Source organism: Populus nigra, chromosome 2, assembly GCF_951802175.1.
Source record: "Populus nigra chromosome 2, ddPopNigr1.1, whole genome shotgun sequence".
Classification (NCBI taxonomy): domain Eukaryota; kingdom Viridiplantae; phylum Streptophyta; class Magnoliopsida; order Malpighiales; family Salicaceae; genus Populus; species Populus nigra.
This window is the reverse complement of record NC_084853.1, coordinates 38,565,344-38,586,882: the sequence shown is the minus strand read 5'-3', so window position 1 is coordinate 38,586,882 and position 21,539 is coordinate 38,565,344. Positions and strand designations below refer to the sequence as shown.

At 34.0% G+C, this 21,539-nt stretch overlaps 3 protein-coding genes across 3 annotated transcripts; 1 reads left to right on the top strand and 2 right to left on the bottom strand.

Annotated features, from left to right (window-relative positions):
* Window positions 1–880: 880 nt before the first annotated feature.
* Window positions 881–3,228, top strand: LOC133681523 (pirin-like protein). The gene is made up of 7 exons (XM_062104584.1): window positions 881–1,194; window positions 1,340–1,389; window positions 1,471–1,509; window positions 1,597–1,625; window positions 1,709–1,771; window positions 1,885–1,988; window positions 2,394–3,228. The coding sequence occupies exons 1-7, from the start codon at window positions 986–988 to the stop codon at window positions 2,875–2,877; spliced, it is 978 nt and encodes a 325-aa protein (XP_061960568.1). The 5' UTR covers window positions 881–985; the 3' UTR covers window positions 2,878–3,228.
* A 2,789-nt stretch (window positions 3,229–6,017) lies between these two features.
* Window positions 6,018–9,458, bottom strand: LOC133682813 (ras-related protein RABA5d-like). The gene is made up of 2 exons (XM_062106342.1): window positions 8,991–9,458; window positions 6,018–6,630 (listed from the first exon to the last, which is right to left on the bottom strand). Exons 1-2 carry the CDS (start codon window positions 9,322–9,324, stop codon window positions 6,311–6,313), a joined length of 654 nt encoding a protein of 217 aa, XP_061962326.1. The 5' UTR covers window positions 9,325–9,458; the 3' UTR covers window positions 6,018–6,310.
* A 4,109-nt stretch (window positions 9,459–13,567) lies between these two features.
* LOC133682775 (transcription factor bHLH128) lies at window positions 13,568–21,201 on the bottom strand. The gene is made up of 6 exons (XM_062106293.1): window positions 20,596–21,201; window positions 17,372–17,691; window positions 16,652–16,783; window positions 14,333–14,398; window positions 14,180–14,248; window positions 13,568–14,010 (listed from the first exon to the last, which is right to left on the bottom strand). Exons 1-6 carry the CDS (start codon window positions 20,978–20,980, stop codon window positions 13,954–13,956), a joined length of 1,029 nt encoding a protein of 342 aa, XP_061962277.1. The 5' UTR covers window positions 20,981–21,201; the 3' UTR covers window positions 13,568–13,953.
* Window positions 21,202–21,539: the final 338 nt, after the last annotated feature.

Sequence of the window (21,539 nt, the reverse complement as noted above, 5' to 3'; positions counted from 1 at the left end):
TTAACGCAAATAATTTTCTTCATTTTCTTTTTCATCTAGTTATTCTGATCTCATTCATCACCTATCTTCTCTATCGTATAATTAAAATAAAATTAATCTATTTACCTTAGTCAAGTTTATCACCCTATTCATAAATTTTTTCAAGCTTGAAAATAAATTTGCAATACCTAAATATATTTTTTTACATAAAAAATTTAAACTCATTGCATATAGCGTGGTCCACAGCTAGTCAGCTAGTTAGTTAACTAAAAAGAAATGGAAATTCTGGACCTTTATTTTTTAGGTTATAGAATAAAGCTGCGTAGGAAAAAGAAATGGAAAAGCGAAGTGCTTTTATTTATTTATTTATTTATTTTTGTAAGAAAAAAGAAGGAAATTCTGTAAAGCAGCCTATGCGCAAATCGCAAGAACATCACGATGACAAGAGCTTGACATCATCATCATATTTGGTCCAAGGAGAGAGTAGAAGAAGGATATCCCCACGCCTTCCAACCGCCTTCGGGTCACAGAGACCAAACAACCCCAGCAAAACAGCACGTGTTTGAATATTATCTTTAGTCCCTGGATTTTACCAGAATCATAACTCGGTCCTTCACCTTTGAAAACCTACAACTTAACTCCCCGACTCTTGCTGACCCTTTTTGCATTAAAACAATTTTCGGATTTTTTCCTAGTTAAGTTCTTAACAGAAAACCAAGGTGTAGAGGAAAACGGAGATGCTTTAACAAGAGTTAAGGGACTAGATTATAAGTTTTCAAGCTTGAGGACTAAATTGTAATCATGTTCAAAACCCAAGGAAGAAAGAGTAATCTATTTGTGGCGTGTCCGAAAGCAAACAAAGCCACCTGCTCTTGCTATATATATGGATGCAGAGCAGGTTCTAATTTCTAAAGAAGCTTACAAATAAATCCAAAGACACGAACAAGAAAATACAAACTGATTTTCTCTTAGTGTTTCTTTTTGTTTTTTAGATTGCTTGTAGTATATGAGAGCTTCTTTTTATCGAAATTTTCTGAAGAGATTATATCCACCAACTACTACCGAGGCTAGTAACAGTATACACCGTATCAGAAATATCATGTCTGAATCAGATCAATCCATTGGTTTCGACACACCCAGATTGGTGACCAAGAAGATCCTGGCCAAGCTCCAACATGAAGGTGATGGTGCTGTTGTTAGAAGAGGCATTGGAAGGTACTTCCTTCTTCTTCTTGGTTTTTTTTTTTAATGTCAATCTTAAATCATGCATGGCTTCTTCTTCTTGATTTATTCCAGTTTTGGTTTGCTGGTTTCTTGATGCATTTCTTGGTTCTCTTTGTTTTGGGAAATTGATTTTCAGGAGTGAACAGAAGTTCTTGGATCCTTTTCTCATGCTGGATGATTTTTCAGGTTAGTTTTATGTCAATGTCCAATCGGTTTAAGAAATTTTGTATGGTATTGAAATTATAAGGTGTTTGGTTGTTGTTGCAGTGTCTCCTCCTGCTGGATTTCCTGATCATCCGCACAGAGGTTCTTGAATTATTCCATCAGTTTTAATGTTTTCTTTTTCTGGGTTTTTTTATACCTTTAGTAATTTTTTCTTAATGTGAATTGCAGGTTTTGAGACTGTTACATACATGCTGCAGGTAAAATTGTTTTCGGTTAAAAAACCAGTATGTTGGAAGACTGAATATTTAAGAAACTGATGTTTGGTTATTGTGGATATCAGGGAAGCATCACTCATCAGGACTTTGCAGGGCACAAGGGTACAATCCATACCGGAGATGTGCAGGTGAAGGATTTCAGATGGGGCAATGAATCAGTGCATTTCATGCCGTTATAAATTCTAGGTTTTCTTCTTCTTTGTTTCATTTGATTCTTAATCTTTTTCTCTTCACTTTGCAGTGGATGACAGCAGGAAGAGGCATCATCCACTCGGAAATGCCTGCCGGAGAAGGTGCTCAAAAGGGTCTGCAGCTGTGGATAAATCTATCTTCCCAAGACAAAATGTTAGAAATCTCTAAATTACTCTCTTTTCTTTTCCTGGGTTTTTAAGGTTGTAAGGGCAAGACTAGAAACAGCTGACCCCTAAACCCTTAATCATCTGTTAGTTACTAATTCTCAGTCAAATTCTCCTATGTTTCGAAAATTAAATTATATTTTTGAGAATTTAGCTGCACTTTTTTGTGTGTGTGTGTATGCATGTGTCATTGTCCCAGGATAATTCTTTTGTTACTTTCAAGCATGTCTACTTTCATTGAGCCTTGAGACAGGCCAGCCTCCCCCCTACCATCAAGCAATTTAAAGTTTTCCATATATTTCTAATGTTCATCTTGAAAAACAACAGTGTTCAGAATTTATCTTCTATATTCACCATGCAGAGGATGCTAATAATCCGAATCCTATTTTGGCAGGATTGAACCTAGGTATCAAGAACTTTTAAGTGATGACATAAAAAGAGCAGAGAAAGACGGGGCTGAAGTGAGAATTATAGCAGGGGAATCGATGGGAGTGCGATCTCCAGTTTATACCAGGACACCAACAATGTATTTGGATTTCACTCTGAAACCCAGAGCTCAAGTGCATCAAAATATCCCAGAATCATGGAATGGATTTGTGTATGTTATTGAAGGTGAAGGGGTCTTCGGCAAGCCAAATTCTTCACCCTCAACTGCTCATCATGTCCTGGTTTTAGGTCCTGGAGATGGTTTGAGTGTGTGGAACAGATCTTCTAAGCCATTGCGATTTGTGCTGATTGCCGGACAGCCAATTAACGAGCCTGTGGTTCAGTATGGACCTTTTGTGATGAACACAGAGGCAGAAATTGATCAAACCATTGAGGACTACCACTATAGCAAAAATGGGTTTGAAATGGCCGAGTATTGGAGATCCCAATGATGAGTGGGTTCTGCAAACCATGGAAGCACATTGCTACTGTTAAAAGAAAAAAAAAAGTTGGAATAAATGAAGGACATCATCTTTATCTGTCTCTATCTTTCAATATCTCCATTTACACGCAGCAATCATACATGGAAGCTGAAAATGATGCTCTCTTTTCTCATTGGGAGCAAAAAAAAAAAAAAAAAAAAAGCTTCTAGCAGAATGGAAATTGCAGCTGAAGAAGCAGAGATTGCGATCGCTGAAGTCGTGATGGGTCAGCTTATCTTAGTTGATCTCGTTATTATTAATCTTTTTTCAAATTTGATTTTTCCCATTTAATTACATTTTGTAGTGGTACGTTGATCTCCAGTTTTTTTTTTTTCTCTCTTTCGACGTTAGTTTATGACTAGACATGGACTCGCGCTGCACCTTGGGACACTATTGATTTTTTTCCATAAAAAACAACGTGTGTGTTGTAAGCATGTTTTAAATAAATCAAAAAATTAAATGGTTAAATAAATTAATTTTATTTTAATTAGATAAAAAAAATAGATAACAATAGTAAATAATCAAATTTTTTTAAGAAAAAAAGTGACCATGACAACTTGAGATATTTTTTTTCAAGAGTAGAAAAATAATGTTGTTCAAATTTTAGTTATTTAAATATAAAAGGAAAAAATTAGAAAAAAGAAAAAAGAAAAAACAGCACAAGTTATTTTGAGTTGGCATGATAGACATGTAACTTGGATAATAAAGAGCGAGTTAACCTCAGTTAACCTGTCAAAATTATGTTTTAGATCATGAAGGTGGGATAACATGGTAGAAAGGAAAAAACAAGAATCACAAAACAATTTTTTTTTTTAAAAAAGTCTAATGATGAAATTAGAAAAGAAAATAAGCTAAAAAAAGGATATAAACCTAGTTAACTTTTCAAACCTGTGACATGGATCATTAAACCAGAAAAACTATATATGAAAAAATCGTGAAGTCCAATCTTCAAAAAATTAAACATTGAAGGATGAAATCGAAAAAGAAAAATAATCACACAAAGTGATAAAAAAGTAGTAATAAAAAAAATAAGGATAAAAATCAAAATAAAAAAATAAATTAAAGGACAACTATGAATTTTTTATTGGAAGGTGAAATTAAGAAAAAAAAATAACTTTAACAAAAAGACAAAAACAAATCAAAAGAATAAGGACTGAATTGAAAAACATAATATACCATAAATTTAGATTAAAAGGCGAAATTGAAAACCAATAAAACATTTACAAAAAAACCAAGAAAAAAAATTAAGAACCAAAAGAATAAGGATTAAATTGAAAAATATAATACATGACAAATTAGAATTGAAGGATGAAATTGAAAACAAATAAAACTTTTACTAGGAATAAAAATCTAAAATTAAAAGAATAAGATTTAGATTTGAAATACAAACAATAATTTTAATTAAGTTATAATTTTTAGAGAAAAAAAAATCTATCAGTAATAAACTGCTTCATCATCATGAACACATGCCATACCAACAAGAAAAGGATGCACAGGCTTTTCCAGTGACAAGACAAAAGGCTCTTTTAAAATGCACGGGCATAGCACATGCTTGCAGTTTTTTACATTTAGATAATAATTAATTATTCTCAAAAGACAAAAATTCCCTCAATAAATCTGGTAATGACAAAAAACAAGAGTGAAAGGGCCAAAAAATCCCTTGATGCATGGTTTATCTCTTTTTATTTAAAGAGTAAGCTTGTTATTTTACTATATTGTTTTTAAAAATTAAAAAAAATACTTATAGCTCTGGTTAATTTTTTATAAAAAAAATCAATTTTTTTTAAAATATAGTTGAACTATAAAAACAAACACTACAAGATAATTCAGCAAAGCTTGATGTAGGAATGATTGAGACCTTGGGTGTTGGATAGCTGGGCCAGCAATATGTTATTACATGGTCACGTTATGGCTGTGATATTTGGTTGCCAGGCAACCAAAGAAGTTCACAACTGTCTTGAGAGCAACCTGCAATGCTGCTTGTTGCTTTCTCAAGTCACTTCGAGGCCGTTTGTTTAGGAGGTTGTCTCTATGTTTGAAATCAAATGCAGGTGCAGGTATAACTTATTTGGTAACTCCAAAACATAATTTATTATATATGAGGGACCATGTAGATTTTTTTAAAAAATAGATGGTTTGCGGAATGTAGCTCCACAAACCCGCGGATGCGTTTAGTGGAGATGAACTCCACTGTTCATTTGAACAACTGATTATTTGAACAACTGATTTCAGCCGGACCAGATCCGGTTCAAAGCTAAATATATTGAATTGAATCCGACCCAGTAAAAAAAATTATTGATAACATAGCATTTTCAGAATTTAATCATAATTTTAATTTTGTTCATGATTATATGTTACTTGATGTTATTATGCGCTTAAAAAACCAAGAAAACTATAGTCTTTATCGGATGTATTTCATACGTGATGGAATTGTAGATAGTTTAATTGAACAATAAAAAATATTTTATGTAAAATATTATTTATTTCATGATATAATAGCAATAATTAAACCTATAATATTTAAATTCAAAACCATCAATATTAATATATTAATTTTTTAATTATTTTATAATCTCAATTTGAAAAGTAATTTTTTAACCAAACACATTAAACTACTTTTTATTCAACCTCAAATCCAACCACAGTTTTAACCAAACATATATAAATACCAAACCAACATCAACTAAAAATACTTTTTATAAAACAACTTTTTTCAAATCATAACCACAAAAACTATCACAATACCAAACTCAAGCAGAAACCAAAGTTCATTTTTCTCAGCTCCCGAGCGTTGTCATCTAACATCCGAGCAGGGTCTGCTACTATAAAGCAATGAACAAGGAAAGGTTGGGCACAGATTATTTATGATCACTTGGAAGGGAACAATAGTTGCAAGACCTTTACCACCCAAAAGGGTTGCTTAATTTAAACTGGCTGGCCGTCCCTCTGAGCCAGGGTCCACCTCCTTCCACAGACCAACTACAAGTAATCCATAATTTAATGGGATTTTAGGAAGAAAAGAAAGAAACGAAAAGCAAATGGATCAGGATGCATCCCTGCTGCTCCTCTTATGAGAGAGGATGCAGTTGCTGGTAAATAGAATGAAAAGATTTCAAGAGCTACGTGTGAAACTTCCACTAAAAAACAAGCTCACAAAGGATTATGACCGTTCGCTTTCTTTTGTGCAATTACATGACTACTATCTAGAGCACAAAGAGCTTGACCCCTTTCTTTTATCTTGAATTAAACAATTTCATTTCTATAAATATCAAGTTATTTGGCAATTAATAAAGCCCTGATGTCATAACAATTAAATAAAACAAACCAACCATCCAAATTGAATCAAACCAACCATGTAAAATCCCGTAACTTGTACACTTGTTGGAGATGAGAAGAACTGAGATCACCTGGAGCAGCAGGAAAAGTAGCTCTGAGCTTGCTTGGAATCATTCCCATTATTAACAAGGGTTACCCTATTCAGAGACAATTCAGCTTTGTATGTATCAGAATTCAAGACCTTCCTGCTCACATTGTTGTATATCTCTCGAATAACTATCTCAAAAGCCTTTTTAACATTTGTTGAGTCGAGGGCAGATGTTTCCATGAAGAATAAGCCTTCTGCTTCTGCGAGGCATTTGGCTTCCTCCACACTAACATCCCTGATATTCTCCAAATCACATTTGTTTCCAACCAGCATCATTGCTACAGTTGTATCTGAATGGGCTGCAGAATTGTTTCAGTTAAGTTCAAAAGGTGATTTTTAAACCAAAAGGCATTTGTGAAAATCTAGGGCCACGATCAGGAGGAAAATGATTCCTTGGAAGCAAATAGATATGCAAGGTATACATGCAAAGGATAAGGAATACTGCTGAATCTTGAGACATCTAGAAACCATTAACAATCAATCATATTAACTCTGCCATTTCTAACCAATCCAAGACCAAGCTAAAAACATCATTTTGTTGCCATGCACAGAGAACGATTGATAATAACAGATCAGTTCTCAGATTATAACAGAGTGCTCAACATGAACAACGATAGGAGAACTAAACAGTAATGGAACTGCTTAAAAAAATGCAGACATTGGAAAGGTGCATTGACCTTTTGAGAATCTCAGATGACTAATTGTTTCTCGCTCAATTATTCCCACCACTTAGAAGCTCAATGCTCAAAGCACTGCATGTTTATTCATTATTTCAAAGAACAAATAGGGTATGATATGAACTCCAGCACACTTGGGGACATATGCTATTTCTATACGTCACTTAAATGCAATGTAGACTGCACAAGAGGAATGCTATTCATCCCCAAATATTCAAGATTTGAAGTCAAGTTCATGCAATCACCAAATCATATGGCTGCAGAACATGGCTTCGGTACTTAAGCATTTCATTCTCATGATACTCCCCGTGAAAGTACAGAGAGAGAATGACACATTCAACAACGCACGTGATTTGCAAACACTGACATAATATTAAAACATTGTATATATTTACAAGTGTGCCATTGTGAGTGTTTGTGTGCTATTCATGTGGTAGATTTCATGATGTGTACATTATCCAATACATCACTCGAAGACATGATGATTTTGGTCATACTCATATGTAAGGACTAAAGGAAGAATCGAGCTTCTTATAGACAAAGGTACTGTGTTTGAATAGGGATGACAATTTAATCCAAACCTAATGGATACCGACCCGACCCGAATGGGTGGGTATTTTTTGGATCCTTACCTGATGGATAATGGATAAGGTATAGATATTGTCAAACTCAACCCGAAACCCGCCCAAACCTAACCCGAAATATATATTTTTATATATAAATATTTCAATATTAATATAAATCCCATATATATGTATAATATTTATCATTTAACATACATGTACATACTTCAAATATATATATTAACAATTTTATTTTTTATAATAAATAATAGTAGATAATGGATACCTAAAACCTCTGATGAATAGTTCATGGATATCTAAATTTTTTACCCGATGAATAATGGGTAGGGTATAGATATCAAGAAATCTAACCCCAGGTACCCATTGCCATCCCTCTGTTTGAACTTGAGTATTTACAAGTTCTTTCGCATGAAAAAAACTTCCCCCAATATAACCTCAAAAAAAAGTAAGCACACGGCTTGGTTGGCATGCACCCATGGCAACCTGGTCAGGTTAAAGCATACAAATTTAAGCAAATGATGATCATAGTAATTCGGTTCCTAAGTAATATGAAATCAACTTCAACTTTCTCGTCAAAATTACATAGAACTAAACAATTCGTGAGATAAGATTAACTGTGCAAAAAGATTAAACACAGTAAGACCAATTTGGATGCAATCCCAGAATTTGGCATGGCATCACCAAAAAGCTAATCATAGACATTTTATGATTGTAGGGCCAAATGTATATACCAAGATCAGCCAATTGCACTGCAATGCAAGATGCCAGTCATCATATGTGAACATAGAAACAGATGCATGGTGTATAAAATCACTAATGAGGTCCCACTGTATTCTTTCACCAGCCCATATTTTTTGTTAAACCGAACCGAACTATTAATCACAGCAACTCAACATAGAAATCGTAATAAGCTGCTTTTATATTTAAGTGTGTTAGTATATACTTTATACTCATTAACCCTGCCCTCCAAAAGGGGGGGAAATTATAGTCATCATAATTTGAGATCTTGCACTTCCAAATCGCTAGTTAGCATAACAAGGAATATATTTTCCAATTTTTAGCAACAAAATAGCAAACTAACAGCATTCAAGAAGTTCATGTCATGCCAATACCATCCATAAAGTATGCAACTATGAAAACCCAAAAAAAAAAAAAGCACAATATAAAGATATGGCAACAAGTTCTGAGCTAAAAAACAACCATCTTCAGTAACTTTTCTAAAGGAGATCAATTTATAGCTTTCTTCTAACTTAAGTCTCGTTGAAAAATCCATCATTCCAACTTCAGATCTAACTACAACTAGCCAAAAAACCAAACCCTTTACACCACTGAATACTTTTGAACCAACAAAAAATGGGCAGTCATCAAATTCACAAAAAAAGAAAAAAAAATACTTACTTTTAAGCTCATCAAGCCATCGACCGACACTATCAAAAGTAGTACGGCGACTGATATCATAAACAATGAGAGCACCGACAGCACCTCTATAGTAAGCGGAAGTAACAGCCCTAAACCTCTCCTGACCGGCAGTGTCCCAAATCTGAGCCTTAACTTCTTTTCCATCAATTTCCATGCTCTGGGTCTGAAACTCCACTCCTATTGTGGCTTTTGAATGCAAATTGAACTCATTTCTTGCATATCGAGAAAGTAGATTTGATTTTCCCACTGCAGAATCCCCAATTATCACGATCTTGAACAAGTACTCCTCTCCTCCTTCCTCGTCTGATGACATGTTTGCTTGCCGTTTCTGTGATAGCTGCGTGGGTTTTGAGGGAGGGAGGGAGGTGGAGATAGAGGCGTCTGAATGTGCGTTTTCAGTCTAAGCTAAAGCTGGCACAGACAGACTGCGCATGTTGTGGACTCATCATATCATTTATTTATATTTTTTTAAGGACTTTTTTTTTCATGTTTCTTTGTAATAAATTAAATCAAATATTTAATGATATCATTTATCCAACTTTTTTTAAAAAAATCAAATACTCCCATGTAAATTATTTTACCTTTCTCATATCCAAAAAACAAGTTCAGATTTATTTGAGATGTTTAAGGAGAGTTTTTTTCTCTATCAATGTTTAATTAGAGAAAAGCTACCTAATATACAACTTATTTAATTTTTTGAATTTAAACTTTTAGACCAGTATTTAATTTTTTTATTTTTTTAAAATATATTAATTTGATGTTAGGATTTTAAGATTATTTGAAAAATAAACTTAATTTGGTTTAAAGAGTATAATGATTCAAATTTCAAAAAATATATATATTTAATTTATCACATAAGCTATCAAGTAACAATCTGTTTTTTTTTTTTATGATTTCAAATCTCAAGAAAAAAAATTATTCACTAAATAAATATAAAAATATTAAGATTATTAAAGAAAAACCTTAATTTCAATTGATGTATTAATTTTATAATACATTAATCTTAATAAATAAATAAATAAAATCGTTTTCAAGATTTTCATTTACCATGCTTTTTATTTTTTTCTTTTTTAATATTACCGATTATTAATATTTATTTATTAAAAGCTACTTTCAAGATTTTCAAAACGAAAAAAACGCGACTTCTACTTATGGTTCGGGGCCTTGGGAGGTGTGGTTGTGAGTCATTATTGGCCCATGATAGAAACTGTTTGTTTCCCCTTCACATTTTTGCCTCAAAAACATTTCAATTTCAATTTCATGTTCCGCGAAAATACTATTTTTCCTGCACCCATAAATAATATAGATTATAATAGTTTTTTTTATTTTTTGCATTTCAATACTTTTTTTCTTTCGTTATTGAATTTTTTTATTTTTAATTTAGTTCTTATATTATATTATGTGTTTATTAGGATTTAGAATTAATATTTTATTTTATTTTATATATTTACAACAAAAACTAAAAAGTGTCACGAAAACATTATTCCTCACAAATAAAACTATAATAGTAATTTACAATGTTTTGTTAATTTATTTATTTATTTGCATTTTAATTTTAATTTTTAGATTTTCTTTTGTCTCTCTCATAGATGCCCTTATAATTTTATTAAAAAAAATATCTTAGTATTAGATTGGTATCAAAAAAATATCTCAACATCGCGATGTGATTTATTTTGTTTAAAATAAAGTTAAATAAAAAATGTTTTTTTAAAACTAAATTATTAAACTTTGTGAAGTCAATGACCTGATTTACGAGTTTGACGGGATAACCTGAATTACCCTGACTCATGGGTTTCACATGGTACTTTTTTTTCTCAAGTGAAATTGATTTTGTATTTATCTATTTTTTTTATCATATAGTTAAAAAAACCATTTTATTAAATCTTAGAAAGTTCATGGACATGTTCGCGGGTTTGGCAGGTTTAATTTTTTTTAATTCATCCTTTGATATTAGGTTAATTGAAAATTGAATTTTATAATTTATTTCATTTTTGTTTTTATGAGGTTATTGTTGTCTAAAAAATAATCCCAATATTAGATTTGTGCTCGATTTTGCAATCTTCTATATTTGTTATTATGTAGTTGAATAAACAATAATTTTAAAAAAAACAAGTTATTAATCTTAGTGGAGTTCATGATTCAGTTCACGGATTTGACATGTTGATTCAAGTTACCTGATTTATAGATTTGACAGGTTTACCCATTGAATCTGATATGTTTTTGTTTTTAGTTTTTGGTCCTTTATTTTTTTTAATTGGTTTTTTTTATTTCATCCTTCTTTGATATAAGATTGGTTGAGAAATGAATTTCATGATTTACTTATATTTATTTCAGGGTTATCACAATCTCAGATAAATATCTATTTTAGAGTTAATATTTAATTTTACAAGCATTATTTTTTTAATAAAATTAAATAAAACAATTTATAAAAATAATAAAGTTATTAAACCCAATGAAATTCAGGATCTGGGTCACAAGGTAACCAAGGTCAATCTAAAAAGGTGTAGTCTTGATTTTTTTTTTAAAAAAAATTGTTTCTTTGAAGTTTTTTTTTAAGTGAAGTCATGTTTTTACCAGTCATTCATGTTAGATTAGCTCTCCCCGTGGTTTTATCGAAAACTTAAGCTAGAAAAAGTCGAGACTGGAGGTTTCCAAATTGATTTACTTTGTGAGGTTTAATGCTACTGCTAAAAAACCCCATGCACTCTTGACATTCTTTTTTAAGTTTTTAAAAAATTGATTTGCACGTGAGCATCAATCAATTTATTCAATTATTTTCTCAACTAGCCCAATTCCTTTAGGGACATATGATATAAGGGCTATGACAGTGGTGTCACACTAAGCACAAGTTTGATTTTGTGATCTATAACCTGTCTTAGTGGAAGTTTTTTTGGCATACTAGCATGAATGTCAACATGCATAGACAATACTAGCGTGCACTGGCAATGATAGATTCTGTAGTAGTGTACGTCTAACAATTCAACAAGACATAGGTTGATGTTTGATATGAACTCTAACTTGGATGATAGATAGTCCAAGACATGCTGAGACACCGTAATACTGGTAGCAAGGGTGGTGGTAGTTTAGCAATTGGTTTGTGAGATGTGATTTTTGTCTGTCAAAGAACCATCTCAACCCAATAGCTTAAACTGTTAGGTGAGGTCTCAGGATATGATTTATATTATTCTCTAACACACCCCCTCAAGTGAAAGCCCTTTGGGCTTGAAACTTGCACAGGTCCACTTTACTTTGTGCTTAATTTTTATTAAATAAATTGGGATGGTGAGATTCGAACTCGTGACCGCTTGGTCATTAAAGCTCTGATACCATGTCAAAGAACCATTTCAACCCAATAGCTTAAGCTGTTAGGTGAGGTCTCAGGATATGATTTATATTATTCTCTAACATTGCCTAGTGCTCTGAATGTCAAAATGAAAAAATTCAGCCAAGCATGGACAAACAACATGAGTAACTATGACTTTTTTAAGGTAGTCAAATGCCTCATCATCTAATTAATGACATGCATGAATGAGTAACGAGATTTTATATGTCCTTATCTTAGCATGGTATTATTTTTTGTGCTCGTGCCAAGATGCAGGAAGTTGCTCAGCGCCCATCTGTTTAGCATGACGTCATGACAACCATAGTTGTTGCCCATGCCTGTAAGTAGGGGCGGAGAGGGGGGGGCTGGCAGGGCCGGGACCCCTACAAGGAAATTATTTTCCAGCCCTTCCTTTAATAATATTAATTTATTTAACTTAAATAATATAACAATTAACATTTTGATCCCCTTTAATTTTATTTTCTAGTTCTGCCCTGCCTGCAAGTTGAAGGCCTAACTAACATGTTCAGGCATTTTGAGGAGAGCTCCATACCGACTTCTGCGTGACATTAAATTTCCAAACTCAAATTACTTGAACCTCACCATGCAGTAGCGCAAGATGTTCCAAGGAATTGGAAAACTTTATGTGAGACATGCAGCAATATTTCAGTATGACTAAGATTGAAGTTGATGCTCGAGAAAACATCACAACAATATATTTGCATGGTGACACAATGCTGTGGTAGATGACTTAGATCAAAGAGGATCTAAGATGTAGTAATGTCTATCCCTACCAGAATTATAATAACATTTATTGCTTTGTAGGGACCTGCTTACTTGGCTATGGGCACCCTAGCCTAACACCCGGGGGAGTGCTGGCATGACGCCCACTGGGCCTGCCGCAACCCCTTTTTGCATAATGAAGGCCATTATCCAACTAGTATCTTTGTACGATCTCATCTCTTACGAGATCAAAAAACTTGGCATAAGCTACATCTTCGGCAGCAGCCTGCCTTAACCTATCCAACATATCTGACCAACATGAACCAATGCAATCAAACCAGCAAGCACCTCAAGCCTGTTCAGTGCACCAGCAACTTGATTGTCGTGGGTCAATGGACTAGTTTCAAAATCAAAGCGTGTTACACAAGGTACAAAATTAATGCCAAACCATAAATTATAAATTTAAGTCTACGGCTAAGGACACTAAAGGTTGAACTCTAGAAGATAGAAATGGCCAGGTTCAAATATTCTCTCAATCCTCGAATTAATACCAGGCAAAACTAGGAGGGAAATTAAACAGCATTTTACATGCATGATTTCTGATGGACTACAAGTCAACAGTATTACTTCTCTATATACAGCTTAGAGTTTGATTCCCCAACGGTGCAATTGTTAAACTGAAATTTGTTAAGACAACATCAGCCTGCCTGATTCCATGCCTTCAAGATCCTTGAATCACAATCTTGTTTCATGAATTTGTCAGGTCAATGTTTTGAAGATTTCAGCCTGACAGCATGGTACTCTTAAGAGACCATGTAACCTTACCGTGAAGTGAAAATTTTTCATTCAAAAAGCATAGATTTTGCCGGTCGATTTAGATCTCCTTTGTTGGCAAGATCATGGGGTTGATTGTTTGCATCCACAAGTACAACCTTCCAATTCTTTGTGGAGTTTCTGTGAGAGATGGGCAAACAGATATCAAGTGAAGATTAGGGAAGGACCAGCAATAAGTAGTACAGCTATAGCATCTATCAGTTTGATAGACAGCAAAGAGTAGAATAAATACAACCATTTGCAATTGAGATTTTCTTTTTGTTTAGCTATCATTTAACGTTCTACTCACCTCCACTTCATTTTGAAGGCCCTTTATATGCTTCACTGCCAACTCCAACATGTCTGCATAACTTGTTTGCTGCAAGTTGTTAAAAAAATCAACATACACCTCATTCAAAGCCAGATTGCATGATGTGAAAAGAAATGAATAACACATTATTACCTTATCCATGTTAGGAACGAGGTCTTGTAGTGTCTTCAGCTTCCCACTTATTCTGGTTCTTCTCTCCTGATTTAGACGAAACATAAGACGATTGAATGATTAAACGTATGCATGCATACTCAAATAGCCTTTTATGTGCACATATTAATAGTGTATTTTCAATTAAGTTTGATGAACCCAGTACCTAGAGTCCCAGACCCATTTCTCTCCTAACAAATGGAGTTGCAAATTGTAAGTTTGCAAGACAGGTTATCTGTATTTCTTTTAATCCAATGCAACAACAATTCAAGATACGTAATCAATGAAATTTTACTATCAGTAAAACATGGTTTCGGTAGCACATTTTGCAAACTAACATTATCACCCATACAGACAAAAAAATTGACATCCTTGTTCCTTAAACTTCCCACTGACCCCAGAAAAGGGGGGGGATATCCTCTTAACTTCTATCTACAGAAATTAATTAGTACCACCATCTACAGTAATACAGCATAAACCAATTATGAAATGAATGAACAGAAGCACTAGTATATTGTTGCAAGGTTTAGCTGTGATGCATGCATTATAACCAGACTAATATAACAAAATTATATGCCAGCTATTCAGCTGATCTAAAAGTCCATCAGAGGGTGTGGCACACACTGACTACCTCTCTCTCTCTCTCTCTCTGTTGAACGTGCAAGCAGAGACACATACACCCTCACGCTTCCTGTTATGGCATCTGTTTTTTTGGTTGCTGCCGTTCACTCTTGGGCATTATTCGAGGAATTGTTGTCTTGTAGACATCAAATCAAAGTAACCCATATCCTTGTTATGATGCAGGCAGATTGGATCAACTCCTAGATAAGATATTTCAGCACCATCCAAGCAAAAATATTATGACCTGGAAATTCTATCCCCGCATACACTTTTCAAACTAACATGTAAAATTACAAATTTGAAGGTCACCCCCTAGTTGTTTATGATTATCTTTTACAACATGATTCTTTGTTTCATTGGTTATCCTCTTCTGCCTTTCAATAAAGGGCATTATCTGTTGTGATGAAGGTATCTGGTTACAGGGTAATCTAGAAATGGTCTTCCTCTTCAGTATTTTGCATAAATTGGTCACTCCTCACAAATCAAATCTGCTACTCGCACTTTTGTGCCGATGAGTTTCCCTTTTGCATCAGCAAATAACTGCAAATCTCATGGTAAAATAATTTTCTATAAACAAACTCTAATGAACCTCTGGGGAGAATCTTCACGAATGTACATCTCTTCATGATCTTTTAAGCAAAGTTCATCTTCTCAATATGTTGGTTTTATTAGAGTAAAGGGAATGCAAAGAATGTAGGACCACGTCTTTGCCGTTTGATCAAATGAGAAATTGGCCTTGTTCTTCTTGGGTGGAACCAAAGTGGGTGTGTTGGCAACTTGAATAGGAAAGTGGCAAGCTGTAGGAGACTAGGAGTATGCATCATGTACAGCAGTCCCTTTATTCTTAATACAGTGCATTTAGCAGGCGAGCTATAAAAGGTTTTTCCAAACAAAGTCTTTGGCTTAAAAAGAAAAGCTTAGTTAATCATGTTACTGTGCCAGCATGATCTCAAATTAGAAACAAACCTACTTAGTATATTTGTCATGAAACAACCTTGTTGGTGCCTGCCCAAAAACCACCTTGAGAAATATGCAAAATTAACATCACTTTCCAGGTGTTTGTTTTTCCTTGTCATTACTTGCACTACAAGCATCACACTACACAATTGGGTGATTTGAATTTTTTTCCAAAATTCTCACGAACAATCTTGCTCTCACTTTGAGAAAAGTATTTATGTATCATGCCCTTGTGCAAATTGGAGCAAGAACGTGTCCAAAAAGAGTTAGAGAGCATGGTTGACAAATATGAGATTAACAAATAAATAGACGGCACACTAAACACTGTTCAGGTAAAATAATAATGCATGCATTTTCTGTTATGTTACGAAGCTACGTCATCTATTAATTAGATATCTTAACAAGGTTGATCAATTCTGCTAGTAAGCATCTGAAAATATTTACTCCTATCACAGTATTATTTCTAAAATGTTTATTCTGTTAGAAATGAAACCAAGGAAATCACATGTGCAGGTCATGAATGCAGTTGCACGTATCAGAAGTTGGACAATCACTAACAAACGTATGCTACAAGATGATGTTTAGGACTGTATTGAAAAAAGTCACTTCAATTCACCATGATCCCATTTGAAAAGTGGACTCAAATTACAAATAATGCACGAAAGGAATCTTTATGCAACTTCTATAAATCCTCTCTAAAAAAGTTGAAAAACCTTTACTAACCCTTTCAGCAATGCTTCTAGGATGAGTGGCACAACCACGTTTAGCACGGATTTTGCAAGGAACAGAGTCTTCGGGAATTTGTAGCAGCTTCTCCACTGTTGCCATCTCAAGACTTGTCTGGGGCAAGCTAAACTGAATGCGGAATGAGCAGGGTGACTCAGATATATGGTATACTAGAAGAAAAAACAAAAAGAAATACTGAAAAATATAAAATTAAGCATAATTTACACTAGCCAAGGAGAATTGCCTGTTATAAAAAAAAATAAAAATATACAGCTGAACTAAGGTTTGTCATGCAAATGTCAGGCTAAGGTTACTTCTTGTTGTAAAAAATGAGGCCAGCTAGTCTTTTAATGCAACCTTAGTAAAACATGCTACAAGTAGGTGTGAGTTCAGAGAGCATAGCAGACCATACTATGATTTGAGAAAACAAGTAACCATTTGAAATATGCCATGTGCGTGCAGCAATTTGCTCACAACTAAACAAAAATATGTTTTCGTAGGAGGTTTGCAACTGTCTAAATCTAATTGTATGTATTTACAATTACCCTTAGCTTATTTATATGTATATAAGTTACCAGAAAATGCTGGGGCGTGGTTTGGACTTGCAAATGCATGTGTTTTACATGTTTATGGGATGTCGGGCCAGAGAACAAACTAAATCATCCACACTTCCATGAATTTCCTGACATACAAGTCTTCAGAAAAGAGTTTTAGTACCTGAGTTTCTAACGCATTGAAACAGTTATAGATGTCTCCATCTCCAGTCCTAGCTTGTTTCGAGGGATGGCCAGAAAATACAATGGAATTTGGAGTGTCCCAAGATTCCATACCAAAGCTAGCCGCAGAATAAGAATGAGTGGAGTTCTGACTGCCATTGTCAGAGCCGATGCCTTCAACAACATTCTCACTAACTTCAGATATCTGAGAAAGAGAGTCTTGTCTAGTGAAGCTCAATTGAGACTTCAACCTTGAGGGGCCACCACCAGAGCCATTGCGAGAGTTATAGCCTCCAGTTCCCCTTGTAATTGAGAAACCTCCTATTTAGATTGGCAAAAGAGACAGATGATATTCAAAACCAAAAATATAGATTCATCACAGGTTGTCTAAGCCTCAATCCTGAAGATAAAAATAACAATATAACTTAGGCCTCACTTTCAGATGTGTGAATACAGTTTTTTTGTTGGATATAAACTGCATTGAAAATTAACTAGGACTACTGTAACTGATGCATATAATCTTAGGAGGAGTTGTACAAAATAATTCACAGAGTCACTTACTTCCGCAACAAAATGTGAACAATAAATTGACAACAGTTTCAGATGTAGGAATACTTTTTTTATATTTGCTTTTACCATATCCTTCTTTCTGCACAAGAGCCAAACATTTCCAGCATCACTTTTGACTTTCCAAACCGAGATCTTGCAAATGGAATGCAAGACCATTTGATTAAAACAACTCTTATACCATGTTAACATTTATGTTTTAAAAGTTCAAGAAACAAAATTATGTACAAGAGATAACTTCTGATTAGATATGCACTTCAATTTCATCACACTCCGTTTTCTTTATGTCCTTTTCTTCATCTGAATTGGTTATTGGCAAGATGAATGGATAAATGAAACCAGCGCAGTTACACACAGAAGCACCAAAGAGAGACAGATTTATTGTGAGCCGGCGGTGGTGATCCATAGGCACATTGCGGAGTATGTTTTTGCAATCCTCGCTTCAACCGACATATAAAGAGTTTAGAATAGTGTTATAAATACATTTATAACATATCAAATAAATAAACTTAGTGCAGGCTCGTGACCTGAATCTCCCTCCATAAACTGACATGATTTCAGGGAACATATTTATTCAAAAACTTTATTTATTTTTTACTTTCATCATAATTTCCAGCCTATAAATGAAGCTTTTCTTTAAGAGGTGCCTCAAGATTGAAAATAGGTAAATTCTAACAGAGATTACATATCATAATCCCAGAACATCATCCCTCAAATCCACTTCGACATGTCTTCCAACAACCTGTGGCTGTTGATGAACAGTCCCAAATATCATTCACACCTAAATCAACTATCTTAGCAGTACGGTTTCGTATACAAAAGTAGCTATCATTTTCTTTGTTCTTCCTTTTATTTTTCCTTCAAAAACCAAAAGCAGCCGCCTCAATTATGGCTAAGACCATATCTTTATCAAGTCCTGGTACTTGATAATATTTCGTCCTTTAGACAGAACCGAGTCGCTGCCAGCCTGGACAGTCTGTCCAAGTTGCTCCTTCGCAACACGGAATTTGATGTTTTATTTCTGTCCTTTTGTTTTTTCTTTTTTCATAAAGAAGAAATAAATAGAACATGGTCTTGGCCATAATTGAGAAAGACATTCAATCTCAAAGCCTTGTTAATTCCTTGTTGTAAGAGGTGTTCAAAAAAACAAATCAACTAAATTGAAAAAAAAAAACTGAAAACACCATATCAAGCAGAAAAACTAATTAAACCTATGTTTGAGGGACTACATTGTAAATCAATTCATAGTTGAGGGACTAACTTGAGAGATTGTTTCTGATGGAACCTATCCACTAATATTCTACTCTATAAATATACTCTTGGAATGCATGTTTTAATGAAGGGAAGGGGCTCTGAACCTCTGTCTCGGTGTATGCACAGCCATAAACAACGTCCATCAATGTCTTGGTGCACGCGAGAGAAATAAACAAAAGAAAACACAGTCTCTCCTCCACCAACTGTAAACTTAGGAAATAGCAAGCCATTTTCCTCCATGGCTCCAATCAAATGAATCCATGAAATAATTAATCATCCATACGCTGCCAAAAAGGCACAGATACCCTCACCACCCTCCATTCCCACAAAGTGCACACGTGGATATTAATGTAGAGACAGAAAGCATTCATTCACCTTCAGCAAATCAAACTGAAGGTAGTTTTGTCTTTGGGATATATTGCAATTTACATTTTTGTCAACGCTCGTTAGCCAGACTACTGATAAAGAAAGAAAAAATAAACCCAGTAAAATAATGGTAAAAATTACAGGCCAATTTGTGAGGCACTCCTGTCAATGTTGTTTATTGAAATATTATGTGGAGCTCTCCTAAAGGAGTTTGAAGACTAAACGCAATAACTCAAGACTTATATTTAACAAAAACAAATTTGCAAAAATAAATAAGATATATTTATAAAATGAAACTCGTTTTAAAAAAACTCTAAATGCAAAATTAAAATGGCTAAAAACCCCACTTGTCAAACATATATAAAAAATTAAAAAAATATATTTTTAAAATATTTTAAAAGAAATGGTGCGAATAATTAACTTGAGTTGCTTATAATTAGCTTTCAAGTACAGTATTGTTGAGTTGCTTATAATTAAATTGCTTGCACGCAACATTTCTTTTGTGGATTGATTGTATCTCTATTACCCATTTTGATAACAAAAGGATTATTATTATTATTATTATTATTATTAACAGCCAGCTTTAGAATTTGTATTAAAAATTATTTTTGTTTATATTTTTAGTGTTGTGATGTTTTAATATAAAAAATAAATTTTAAAAAATAACAAAATATATTATTTAAATATAATTTCAAGTAAAAATTATTTTAAAAAACATTCTCAACCGATTTATTTAAGAAAAGTATACGCAATCATGAAATGAGGAAATGCCTTATTTGACCCGGTAAAAAAGGACACAAAAGTCATTGCAACTTATTGAAAGTGTCTAGTCTACTCTATCCACCAAAACCAAAGATTCCTCCCATTTACTATCCTTAGCTTTTTACAAGGTTGTCATGAAAATGGAAGAACCCAAAACAATACATCCCAAAATCAGGAATCTATCTACTCCTGTCCACCGTATTAATCCAATCCACAAAGATAAAGACTGATGGTATTTATGTATTTATTTTAAGGAAAATATGTATGTATATTTACCATTTTCAGTGGCGAGATGGCTTAGAAATCCAGCAGGCGAGCTCCTCTGCCGCACCAAAGATCCAGCACCATGTGCTATCTCATTCAAACCGTACGACCTCTGCAACCCCCCGCCGCCGCCACTTTTGGGTGCTTTTCGATCGCAGCTGGATGAGTTGACCTTGCAGGTCGACTCCGAGGTGATTGAGGATGAGTCCCCAGAGAAGTGTTGTTGACGGCCCACGAGGGGAGTTGATCCAAGACCAGAGAGTTCACGGTCAGCCCCGATGACTGAATCAACTGCCCGGGTTAAAAAAGAACCCGGGGCCGAACCATACCTTGTTAGCCCACTTGGCAGATTGGATTTTTGCGGTGAAGAAGAAGACGACGACGGTTGTTGATACATGATGCGTGCTGCGCAGGCTTCTTCCGACAACTCTACTGTAGGCTGCTACTGCTAAAAATAACTATGGTAGTTAAAAATCTAGAGAGAGAGAGAGAGAGAGGATAATATGGGAAAGGAAAGTTTGATTTCGAGGAAGGAGATTAGCTCGTTCGGGAAATGTCCAAAGACTAGTTGCGTCACCCTACGGAGCCTGAGCCTGAGCCTGAGCCTGAACCTGAGGTGACCTTTTTGTTTTGTAATCTTGTGCAATGTATAGTGACAAGCAACTTGTCAAACATGTGGGATCCTTTACTTTATTTTTTGTTTTTTTTTTTCATTATTCTTATTATCAAGTTGCTAGTGTATTATACTTTGAGATTATTTTATTTTTCCAGTTTTCGATTTTTTATTCGAGTGCTTTTATTTTTATTATTCTTAAATCTCTCTAATTAAGTGGTTTTGGTATTTTGACTATTTTTAATTGTACTTTTATTTGCTTGTTATTTGAGTTTATATATTCTCAGAAATTTATTAATTAAACAGATTTATACCTTTAATTTTAAAAAATAAGAACATAATC